The sequence below is a fragment of the Petromyzon marinus genome, chromosome 80 (assembly GCF_048934315.1).
Source record: "Petromyzon marinus isolate PM22_M1 ecotype Great Lakes invasive population chromosome 80, UKy_Petmar_22M1.pri1.0, whole genome shotgun sequence".
Taxonomy (NCBI): domain Eukaryota; kingdom Metazoa; phylum Chordata; class Hyperoartia; order Petromyzontiformes; family Petromyzontidae; genus Petromyzon; species Petromyzon marinus.
The window spans coordinates 9,449,113-9,461,779 of record NC_133746.1 but is presented as its reverse complement, the minus strand read 5'-3'; the positions used below and the strand labels follow the sequence as shown (position 1 = coordinate 9,461,779).

At 50.4% G+C, this 12,667-nt stretch overlaps 1 protein-coding gene across 1 annotated transcript in view; it reads right to left on the bottom strand.

The window, feature by feature from the left end:
- Positions 1-10,667, bottom strand: part of LOC142907674 (mucin-6-like) — a 72,959-nt gene extending 62,292 nt beyond the window's left edge. The window contains exon 1 of the mRNA XM_076057291.1: positions 10,352-10,667. Coding sequence (XP_075913406.1) covers positions 10,352-10,667 — 316 coding nt within the window. The remainder of the gene's footprint in view (positions 1-10,351) is intronic.
- Positions 10,668-12,667: the final 2,000 nt, after the last annotated feature.

The window sequence follows — 12,667 nt, the reverse complement described above, 5'->3', positions numbered from 1 at the left end:
CGGAACGGCACACGAGGGGGTGGGTGGCCAGCACCACGCCCGACCGCCTTTGTCTCCCCAGTGGCGATGTTCACACACCGCGCCAGGTACTCATTTGAGGATGAGTCGACCTAGGGGAGGCCCGGGACCGGTTCAGATAATCGTCACTGGGTGGTGTTGGCCGTGAGCGGGAATCGAACCCGGGTCGCCAGGTTCATAGCGCAGCGTAGCGCTACACCGCTACACTATCGCTCCCCACACACAGACTCACACACACACACACAGACACACACACACACAGACAACCCCACGTCACTTTCGGTGGTCCTCCCACTCCGTGACGTTGTACGACGCGATGGCGCTGCCTCGCGAAGTGTCCCCGATTGGGCGTGGCCACGTGACGTGCACAGGAAGAAAGGAACGTCATAGCAGCAGCGGCGCACGTGCTTGTCGTTCGTTCGTTCGTTCTCCAGTCGTTCATTCCTCCGTGTTTCGTTCTCGTGTCCTGTTGATGCCAGGGAGAGTGGGTGGGTGGGTGTGTGGGGGGGATGTTACCAATGTCGGTGGCCGTGAGAGGGAATCCAACTCGGGTGGCCGGGGTTCGTAGCGCAGCGTAGCTGCTAACCGCGCCACTACAACTCCATCGTGATAATGTTCGATGCAAGACAAAGATCCCCCGTGTAGCCTCTAACAGACTGTAGGGGCAAGTGCTGTTAGCTAGCACCTCACACACAGACACAGACAAAGGTCCCCCGTGTAGCCTCTAACAGACTGCAGGGGCAAGTGCTGTTAGCTGGCACCTCACACACAGACACAGTCAAAGATCCCCCGTGTAGCCTCTAACAGGCTGTAGGGGCAAGTGCTGTTAGCTAGCACCTCACACACAGACACAGACAACGATCCCCCGTGTAGCCTCTAACAGGCTGCAGGGGCAAGTGCTGTTAGCGAGCACCTCACACACAGACACAGACAACGATCCCCCGTGTAGCCTCTAACATACTGCAGGGGCAAGTGCTGTTAGCTAGCACCTTACATACAGACACAGACAAAGATCCCCCGTGTAGCCTCTAACAGACTGCAGGGGCAAGTGCTGTTAGCTAGCACCTCACACACAGACACAGACAAAGATCCCCCGTGTAGCCTCTAACAGACTGCACGGGCAAGTGCTGTTAGCTAGCACCTCACACACAGACACAGACAAAGATCCTCCGTGTAGCCTCTAACAGACTGCAGGGGCAAGTGCTATTAGCGAGCACCTCACACAGACACAGACAAAGATCCCCCGTGTAGCCTCTAACAGGCTGCAGGGGTAAGTGCTGTTAACTAGCTAGCACCTCACACACAGACACAGACAAAGATCCCCCGTGTAGCCTCTAACAGACTGCAGGGGCAAGTGCTGTTAGCGAGCAGCACCAATGAAGGCTACCGGCACTGTGGCACACACAGAGGGCGTGGGTGACCAGCACCACGCCCGACCGCCTTTGTCTCTCCCCCAGTGGCGATGTTCACTACACACCGCTACATCAGCTACTCAGTTGAGGCTGAGTCGACCTAGGGGAGGCCCAGGACCGGTTCAGATAATCGTCATTGGTGTTGGCCGTGAGCGGGAATCGAACTCGGGTCGCTGGGTTCGTAGAGCGGCGTAGCGCTAACCGCTGCACCACCGCTCCCCACCACTAATACCACAACCACCACCTACCGCTACCACTACCTACCAACAACAACAACAACCGCCATTCGACACTAAGTTTCGGCGACGTCACGACCAGCGCTTGTGCCAAGCTAGGTGCACGTTGAGGCCACGTGAAGCGTCGGACGCCCGCCGGCAGGAGGTCACGGGGCAGACCCAGCAGGTGCCACGGGTCGACTGACGGAGATGACTACTGGCCGAGGCACCACCTGTGCACCCCCACTGTGCCAGGCTAGGTGCACCACGAGGTCACGGGGCAGACCCAGCAGGTGGCACGGGTCGACTGACTGAGATGACTACTGGCCGATTCACCACCTGTGCACCCCCACTGTGCCAGGCTAGGTGCACCAGGAGGTCACGGGGCAGACCCAGCAGGTGCCACGGACCGACTGACTGAGATGACTACTGGCCGATTCACCACCTGTGCCCCCCACTGTGCCAGGCTAGGTGCACCAGGAGGTCACGGGGCAGACCCAGCAGGTGGCACGGGTCGACTGACTGAGATGACTACTGGCCGATTCACCACCTGTGCCCCCCTACTGTGCCAGGCTAGGTGCACCAGGAGGTCACGGGGCAGACCCAGCAGGTGCCACGGACCGACTGACTGAGTTGACTACTGGCCGATGCACCACCTGTGCACCCCCACTGTGCCAGGCTAGGTTCACCAGGAGGTCACGGGGCAGACCCAGCAGGTGCCACGGGTCGACTGACTGAGATGACTACTGGCTGATGCACCACCTGTGCAACCCCACTGTGCCAGGCTAGGTGCACCAGGAGGTCACGGGGCAGACCCAGCAGGTGCCACGGACCGACTGACTGAGATGACTTTGGCCGATCCACCACCTGTACACCCCCCCCGCCCCCCTCCACTGTGCCAACTTACCACCATCACCACCACCATCACCACCACCACCATCACCACCACCACCTTCACTACCACCACCACCACCGCCAGTCACGTGACAGTGCGCCCGTTGCGTAAAGGTTTGGGTGTGTGATCGATGAGCGCGTGGCATCTCCCTCCGTGTCCGCGACTTTGCTCCCTCGGGGCAACGAACTCCCCCTCTTGCCCTGGGGGCGTGCGGGCGGGGCACACCCCGTGGATCAGCTCCCAGTCGTCTTAGTCGCTAAGTCGCCACTCCGCCGTGACTTTGATTCCAGTCCCACGAGGGGTAGGGGGGAGGGGTTCGTTTTCTTTGAAATCGATGTGTGTGCGTGCCTGTGTATGTGTGTGTCTGTGTGTGTCTGTGTGTGTGTGTGTTTAACTCGTGGTTTTGTGGTAATTAATTGGAGAGTTTCCCATACCTGGGCAGTGTGCTTATGACTGGCTCCAGTTTAACAGCAGAGGTCTCACTCCGAATCAGTCGAGCGGCAATATCTTTTCATCGGTTGCGTAACGCTGTGTGGAAGCTACCTGGTCTGTCGCTCCGCACTAAGCTTCAGGTCTTCTCGGCCACGGTCATTCCCTCCCTTCTCTATGCTTGCGAAACGTGGACCCCCCTAATGGAACATCTTCGCCGGTTAGAAACATTTAGGCTGGCCTGCCTACGATCCATCCTGGGTTTAACCAGACTGGATTGTGTGAGGCGCTCACAAATCCTTGAAAGATCTGAGCAAGGTCCCATCAGTGAGCTCTTCCGGCGGGCAAGGCTGCGATGGCTGGGTCATGTAGCCCGCATGCCCAGCCACCGCATGCCGAAACAGCTTTTGTTCGGCCGGATTGAGGGGGCTAAGCAGGCGCGGCACGGGCTAGAGAAGAGATGGAGTGATGTGGTACAGGAGGACGTGGAGCTGAGTGGACTTGCCGATGACTGGTACCAGCGGTGTCAAGATCGGCCTCTGTGGTGGAGGCTCGTGAAGGATGCTACTGGGCAGTTGGCAGTAGTCGCCCTCCAACAACAACGGAGGGCGGAGGAGCGACGCTCAGAACAACGGGCGGAGCGCCGGGTGGCTAAAGCACAGCAGATTGGCACAGTAGGGGGCACAGGTGGTGCATCAGCTAGTCATCTCAGTCAGTCGACCCGTGGCACCTGGGTCTGCCCCGTGACCTCCTGCCAGCAGGCGTTCGACACTTCACGTGGCCTCAGGGTGCACATAGCCTGGCACAAGCGCTGTGGTGACGTCACCGCCACTTAGTGGCGAATGGCGGTTGTTGTTGTGTGTGTGTCTGTGTGTGTGTGTGTCTGTGTGTGTGTGTGCGTGTGTGTGCGTGTCTGTGTGTGTGCGTGGGAAGCGGTGGGCGCAGTGGCTAGCACTACGCTGCGCTACGAACCCGGCGACCCGGGTTCGATTCCCGCTCACGGCCAACACCACCCAGTGACGATTTATCTGAACCGGTGCCGGGCCTCCACTTGGTCGACTCGGCCTCAAATTGACTACCTGGTGCGGTGCGTAAACATCGCCACTGGGGAGACAAAGGCGGTCGGGCGTGGTGCTGGCCACCCACCCCCTCGTGTGCCGTGCCGGCCTTCGTAGGTGCTGCTCGCTAACAGCACTTGCCCCTACAGTCTGTCAAGGCTACACGGGGGATCTCTGTCTTTGTGTGCAATCACAACCCCCCACCTCCTCGTTGGTGACGGACGGCAACGCAGTGGTGGGCAGAGCCGTGGGGGGGGAGGGTCAACTTGGATTGGCCACTCCCCTTATGGCTTTTGTAGCCACCACAGCGGAAAAATGGCAGCTCTGTACGGGTGCGAGGGGCTGTTAACACCTCCACCTTCAATTAATTACCACCAAACCACGATTTAAAAATGTAATTAAGTTTCGATTTAAAGCTTTCGTGACTGCAAGGATTCTTCTTCTTTGGTTCTTTCGGTAAAGTCACCACCACGTAGAATGAGAATAAAATAATAAATTGATAAAATAACGTAGCCATTTCTGTGACCAGTCACAAACTAATCACTCAGCTATTTCAATGCTAAATTATATGCTAATTCCTTTGTCAAGGCGCTCTGTTTCTTCTCACACAGCTTAAAGGTCGCGGTCTGGGCTTGGCTGTGTTCGCTCCAGCGCTGTCCTACCAGACAGTCTCGTCCCTTCACCTGATGAAGGCCGCTTGTGTTGTGGCCGAAACGTCGTGAGAATTTTATTGTTATTTTATTTCATCAATTTATTATTTTATTCTCATTCTACGCGGTGACTTTACCGAAAGAACCAAAGAAGATGTAATTAAGGTTGTGCCGGAGGCCGCGCGGGAGACAGGCGTCTATGACGTCTCCTGGCCAAACCCCATTCGGCGGAGCCAGGAGACTGAATCCTTACCCTCGGGGCTCCTCCACAAATAAAATCCACTGCGGGTGGCCACGTGGAATATTCGAAGGTTTTTGGGTTAGATCGCGTTATTTATAAATGTGTCGCAACCCTCCACCACCCGACACGGCCAATCAGTAAAATGATGTGTCACGTTGACAACAGACAAAATAGTTCACTACTTTAGCTCACCGGTGTGTTGAAGAGTGAATCCACAACATGTACAAGTTTTGAGTAGTGCGACGTTTCGCTGGTAGTGTATAGTAGTGTTTAATCAAGTGTATAACAGTGTAGTGTATCGTCTAGTGTATAGCATTGTAGTGTATAGTGTAGTGCATAGTAGTGTATCGTGTAGTGTATAGCAGTGAGGTGTATAGTGTAGTGTATGGTCGTGCATAGTGCAGTGTATTGCAGTGTACTGTATAGTAGTGCATAGTGTAGTGTATAGTGTATCGTCTAGTGTATAGCAGTGTCGTGCATAGTGTAGGGTATAGTAGTGTATAGTAGTGTATAGTGTAGTGTATAGTAGTGTATAGTGTAGTGTATAGTAGTGAATAGTAGTGTATAGTGTAGTGCATAGTGTAGTATATAGTGTAGTGTATAGTGCAGTGTATAGCAGTGCAGTGTACAGGGTCCTTCAAAAACATGAAAACAATACAGCGAGAAAGGTGCCTCTGGGCAGCGGAGACCACCTGGGGAAGATTCCAGGCGTGCGTTGACAATGATGGCGAACAAGTGGAGACTCTTTGACTTCAAGAAGCAATCAACATTACGTTTGTCATTATATTCTTGGTTCTTTCGGTAAAGCCACCACGTAGAAGGGAAACAATAAAACAATACAAATCTAAAACAAGAAAATTCTCACGACGTTTCGACTGCAACACAAGCAATCATCATTAGGTGTGAAACCCACAGCAGGAAACCACAGCTTGAAAATTTGCTTGCTGTGGTATTCACACCTGATGATGATTGCTTGCGTTGCAGTCGAAACGTCGTGAGAATTTTATTGTTTTTTTTGTTATTTTATTGTTTCCCTTCGACGTGACTTTAGCGAAAGAACCAAGAATATGAATCCATGCTGTTACGAAATCTTTAAATCAAAAATTATGTTCGTTATCGTGCTACAGTGCATTCAATTAAAAACGATGGTCTCATGTAAGTGTTAATATTTTTTTCAAGCATGCTGTATCGTAGTGTCTAGTGTACAGCAGTGTAGTGTATAGCGTAGTGTATAGTAGTGTATAGCAGTGTATTTATTGAGAGCCTTATGTGACCTAATGTTGTTTTGTTGTTCTTTTATAATCCGGTATGAACGCGAAGTAAATTACTTGGATGGCTAGGGGGGGGGGGGGTGGTTAGGAGATGGTATGGCTTCGTGGTCACGATGCTGGCGTTCGTACGTGCCCGTCTGGAACGCTCTTCCCTCGCGATATTGCCAAGCTACGATGCACTTTTACATCATCGTCATCTTCTAGCCGAAACGCCGTGAGAATTTTATTGTCTTAGTTTTTTCGGTAAAGTCACGTTGAAGAGAAACAACAAAATAATATAATATATATAAAACAAATGGTTTGAGTTATGGTCGAAACGTCGTGAGAATTTTTATTGTTTTATATATTATATTATTTTGTTGTTTCTCTTCAACGTGACTTTACCGAAAAAACTAAGAATATGAATTACTGCAGTCACGAAAGCTTTAAATCAAAATTTTATTGTCATTATTATTTAATTCCCATTCTACGCGGCGACTTTACCGAAAGAACCCAGAAGATGAATCCCTGCAGACGCGAAATCTTTAAATCGAAGAATCATCATCATCATCAATCATCATCGAGATTGACAAACTCGTTTCCTTTAGCGCCGCTGTTTGCTGCTGGTTGCCCGTCAGGTTTGATTAACCCCTTCCCCCCCCGGACCACCGCACCTCCAATTAGCTCCGAGGAAGCTCAACGCGCGCACAAACAGGGGAGGGTTCTAAGGGGCTTGGAAGGAGGTGGTAAAGGGGGCGCTTCGGGGGGTAGCAGAAGGGCAGGGGCAAGGGAAGCACCGACCCCTCTGGCCAACCACGAGCTCCGACAGATCGATATCCCACTAACCACGTGGTGCTGGCCTCCCCAAACCGCTCGTGCCCGCCACAGCCCGCCGGACCATCGCAGGTGCTGCTTACTGACGGCGGCCTGAGCCAACCCGCGTGTTGTAATGTTACCTCGGGGTGGGGGAGGGGTGGGGGAGAGAGAGAGCGGGGGGAGCTTTGTCTACCTACAGGGGGCAAAACGACGCAGGGAGAGGTCGCTCGACATCCTCAACACGCAGCAGGAAAAAAAATGGCCGACCCACCCCTTTGGGGGGGGGGGTGGCGGGCACGTGACGTGCCGGTTTGAGGCTTTGAGGCTTTAAAGTCGACCCGGCACGGAGGCCCAAGACCCCCGTTCGAATGAAAGTCACCGGTGGCGGCCGTGAGCGGGGAATCGAACTCGGGTCCTGGACCAGCCCTAGGTCGACTCGGCCCGAAATGAGTGCAGGGGTTGTGGTCGTGCGAACGTCAGGAGCGGGGAAGACGTAGGTGGCCGGTCACAGCGAATGCGTGTCTGTCAAATGGCCACGCTTTTAACGAGCAGCGCGTTAAACCTCTGCTAGGTATCAGAATCAGAATCAGAAAGGGTTTTTTTATTTGCCATGAAAGGTCACACCGACACGGAATTTACTTTGGCAGGATGGTGCATACATTCAACATATAGGAATCTAAAATCTTAAATAAGTTTTAAACAAGTCTTACTTTTTCTTCTTTGGTTCTTTCGGTAAAGTCACGTAGAATGAGAATAAAATAATAAATTGATAAAATAAAATAACACAATAATATTCTCACGACGTTTCGGCCACAACACAAGCGGCCTTCATCAGGTGAAGGGAGCGAGACTGTCTGGTAGGACAGCGCTGGAGTGAGAGAGCCACGTTCAGATCACGACTTTTAAGCTGTGTGAGAGGAACAAAGAGCCTTAGAGTCGCGGCATCTCTTCAGAAAGGTGAGAGACTCGATTAGTTGAGCCTTCTTATCCCGAAGTCTGTTGAATGATCTTAAGGATGTGTGGAATCCCTCCCCGTAGAGGCGGTTAAATTTCGATTTAAAGCTTTCGTGACTGCAATGATTCATCTTCTTTGGTTCTTTCGGTAAAGTTCCTCTCACACAGCTTAAAAGCCGTGATCTGAACGTGGCTCTCTCACTCCAGCGCTGTCCTACCAGACAGTCTCGCTCCCTTCACCTGATGAAGGCCGCTTGTGTTGTGGCCGAAACGTCGTGAGAATATTATTGTGTTATTTTATTTTATCAATTTATTATTTTATTCTCATTCTACGTGACTTTACCGAAAGAACCAAAGAAGATGAATCATTGCAGTCACGAAAGCTTTAAATCGAAATTTAACCGCCTCTACGGGGAGGGATTCCACACAGCCTTAAGATCATTCAACAGACTTCGGGATAAGAAGGCTCAACTAATCGAGTCTCTCACCTTTCTGAAGAGATGCCGCGACTCTAAGGCTCTTTGTTCCTCTCACACAACTTAAAAGCCGTGATCTGAACGTGGCTCTCTCACTCCAGCGCTGTCCTACCAGACAGTCTCGCTCCCTTCACCTGATGAAGGCCGCTTGTGTTGTGGCCGAAACGTCGTGAGAATATTATTGTGTTATTTTATTTTATCAATTTATTATTTTATTCTCATTCTACGTGACTTTACCGAAAGAACCAAAGAAGATGAATCATTGCAGTCACGAAAGCTTTAAATCGAAAAGTCTTACTTTAATAATAAGGGTTAAAAGTCTAACTAACACCAAGGGGCTGAAGTATATAAAATTTAATAAATATCGAATATAAAATAGCTTTAAGATATCATTTAAAAATTAAAAATACAAATAGGTTAACATAGTTCATATCGGCAAGGTGTCATTATGTAGATAAAATGTTAAAATCAGTGTAAGCCCTTGGCCTCGTTTAACAGGCCAGCATGCTTCTCATTAAAGGCGCGGTAGAAATGATTTGATGAGTCAGTGAAAGAGTGGGTGGGTGAGTGCGTGGGTGGGTGAACGAGTGGGTGAGCGGGTTGGGTCGGTGAATGAGTGGGTGGATGACAGAGCGAGTTGGGGGGGGGGGGAGGGCTGAGTGGTTGAATGAGTGAAGGGACGAATGAGGTATTGGGTGGGTGAGTGAATGAATGAGTGGGTGAATGAGCGAGTCAAGGGATCAATGAGGGAGTGGATGAATTGGTGAGTGAGTGAGTGGGTGCATCAAGAGTGTGTGGGGTGAGTGAATGAGTGAGTGGGTGGGTGAGCGATTCAGTGAGAGAGTGAGTAAAGGGATTAGTAGTATATATAGTAGTGCAGTGTATAGTGTATATAGCAGTGTAGTGTATAGTGCAGTGTATATAGCAGTGTAGTTTTTATAGTAGTGTAGTGTATAGTGTAGTTTTTATAGTAGTGTAGTGTATAGTGTGGTGTATAGTGTAGTGTATATGGTAGTGTAGTGTATTGTAGTGTATAGTGTAGTGTTTAGTGTAGTGTATAGTAGTGTATGGTGTAGTGTATAGTGTAGTGTATAGTGTAGTGTATAGTGTATTGCAGTGTATAGTGTAGTGTATAGTGTAGTGTATATAGTAGTGTAGTGTGTAGTGTAGTGTATATAGTAGTTTAGTATATAGTGTAGTGTATATAGCAGTGTAGTGTATATAGTAGTGTAGTGTATAGTGTATAGTGCATAGTGTAGTGTATAGTGTAGTGTATTGTGTAGTGTTTAGTAGAGTATAGTGTATAGTGTAGTGTATTGTGTAGTGTATAGTGTAGTGTATAGTGTAGTGTATAGTGTAGTGTATAGTAGTGTATAGTGCTGTGTATAGTGTAGTGTATCGTAGTGTATAGTGTAGTGTATAGTGTATCGTATAGTGTAGTGTATAGTGGATAGTGTAGTGTACAGTAGTGTATAGTGTAGTGTATATTGTAGTGTATAGTGTAGTGTAGTGTATAGTGTAGCGTATAGTGCAGTGTATGGTGTAGTGTATAGTGTAGAGTATAGTGTATAGTAGTGTATAGTGTAGTGTATAGTGTAGTGAATAGTGTATAGTAGTGTATAGTATTGTGTAGTGTATAGTGTAGTGTATAGCAGTGTATAGTGTAGTGTATAGTGTATAGTAGTGTATAGTGTCGTATATAGTGTATAGTAGTGTATAGTGTAGTGTATAGTGTAGTGTATAGTAGTGTATAGTGTTGTGAAGTGTATAGTGTAGTGTATAGTGTAGTGTATAGTGTAGTGTATAGTGTAGTGAATAATGTAGTGGTTTATAGTGTAGTGTATAGTGTAGTGTCTAGTGTAGTGTATAGTGTAGTGTATCGTGTTGCGTGTAGAGCATCTGAAATCTCCGCGCGGCTAAGCGGAGAGCGCCGCCACCGCCGTCCCGGGCGGTTCCTCGCCGCCCTGACGGCATCATCGCCGGCGAGGCATTTCCGCGGTGCAACTTTGCCGCGGGCACTTTGCCGCGGTGCAACTTTGCCGCGGGCAACTTTGCCGCGGGCAACTTTGCCGCGGGCAACTTTGCCGCGGGCAACTTTGCCGCGGGCAACTTTGCCGCGGGCAACTTTGCCGCGGGCAACTTTGCCGCGGGCAACTTTGCCGCGGGCACTTTGCCCCGGCCCTCGAACGAGGTCGCCGATGCGCGCAAACGGCGGCGTTGAGTGTCGCGCTTGCACCACCGCCGGCGCCCCATCGGCCGCTGTGGAAATGAACGCAGTCATAGCCCCACGCGCGCTCCAGGCTACAGGCTGCATTGGCACCACGCCACCGGCGAAACCGCCACCTCACCGCCGTCCCCGTCAGCGTGTCGTGAGTGAGTGGTTGTTGTGTCAGCGTAAAACACGCAACCGCTGGCGCGCAAAAAAAAGGGATGAATGAGCGAGCGGACGACGGAACGACGCGGGGTTTTGATGCGCGAAGGTTCTCCGGGCGACAAGAATGGCTCCCGTTTGGGGGGGGGGGGGTGGTGGGTTGGACGCGTGGCTGGGGTCGGCACGAGATTGTGAGGAGTTTGTGTGGAGTTTGTTTGTGTGGAGTTTGTGTGGAGTTTGTGTGGAGTTTGTGTGATCTCCCACTGTTCTACAGAGTGAGAGTGAGTGGAGTTTGTGTTGAGTTTGTGTGGAGTTTGTGTGGAGTTTGTGTGATCTCCCCCTGTTCTACAGAGTGAGAGTGAATGGAGTTTGTGTGGAGTTTGTGTGGAGTTTGTGTGATCTCCCCCTGTTCTACAGAGTGAGAGTGAGTGGAGTTTGTGTGGAGTTTGTGTGATCTCCCCCTGTTCTACAGAGTGAGTGAGTGGAATTTGTGTGGAGTTTGTGTGGAGTTTGTGTGATCTCCCCCTGTTCTACAGAGTGAGTGAGTGGAGTTTGTGTGATCTCCCCCTGTTCTACAGAGTGAGTGAGTGGAGTTTGTGTGATCTCCCCCTGTTCTACAGAGTGAGTGAGTGGAGTTTATGAGGGGTTTGTGTGGAGTTTATGTGGAGTTTGTGTGGAGTTTGTGTGATCTCCCCCTGTTCTACAGAGTGAGTGAGTGGAGTTTGTGTGATCTCCCCCTGTTCTACAGAGTGATAGTGAGTGGAGTTTGTGTGATCTCCCGCTGTTCTACAAAGTGAGTGAGTGGAGTTTGTGTGGAGTTTGTGTGGAGTTTGTGTGATCTCCCCCTGTTCTACAGAGTGAGTGAGTGAGTGGAGTTTGTGTGATCCCCCCCTGTTCTACAGAGTGAGTGAGTGGAGTTTGTGTGGAGTTTGTGTGGAGTTTGTGTGGAGTTTGTTTGGAGTTTGCGTGATCTCCCCCTGTTCTACAGAGTGAGTGAGTGGAGTTTGTGTGATCTTCCCCTGTTCTACAGAGTGAGTGAGTGGAGTTTGTGTGACCTCCCCCTGTTCTACAGAGTGAGTGAGTGGAGTTTGTGTGGAGTTTGTTTTGGAGTTTGTGTGATCTCCCCCTGTTCTACAGAGTGAGTGTGAGTGGAGTTTGTGTGATCTCCCCCTGTTCTGCAGAGTGAGTGAGTGGAGTTTGTGTGGAGTTTGTGTGATCTCCCCCTGTTCTACAAAGTGAGTGAGTGAGTGGAGTTTGTGTGGAGTTTGTGTGGAGTTTGTGTGGAGTTTGTGTGATCTCCCACTGTTCTAAAGAGTGAGTGAGTGAGTGGAGTTTGTGTGATCTCCCGCTGTTCTACAGAGTGAGTGAGTGAGTAGAGTTTGTGTGATCTCCCCCTGTTCTACAGAGTGAGTGAGTGGAGTTTGTGTGATCTCCCCCTGTTCTACAGAGTGAGTGAGTGGCGTATGTGTGATCTCCCCCTGTTCTACAGAGTGAGAGTGAGTGGAGTTTGTGTGGAGTTTGTTTTGGAGTTTGTGTGATCTCCCACTGTTCTACAGAGTGAGTGAGTGGAGTTTGTATGATCTCCCCCTGTTCTACAGAGTGAGTGAGTGGAGTTTGTGTGATCTCCCCCTGTTGCACAGAGTGAGAGTGAGTGGAGTTTGTATGATCTCCCCCTGTTCCACAGAGTGAGATTGAGTGGAGTTTGTATAATCTCCCTCTGTTCTACAGAGTGAGAGTGAGTGGAGTTTGTATGATCTCCCCCTGTTCTACAGAGTGAGTGAGTGGAGTTTGTGTGATCTCCCCCTGTTGCACAGAGTGAGAGTGAGTGGAGTTTGTATGATCTCCCCCTGTTCCACAGAGTGAGATTGAGTGGAGTTTGTAT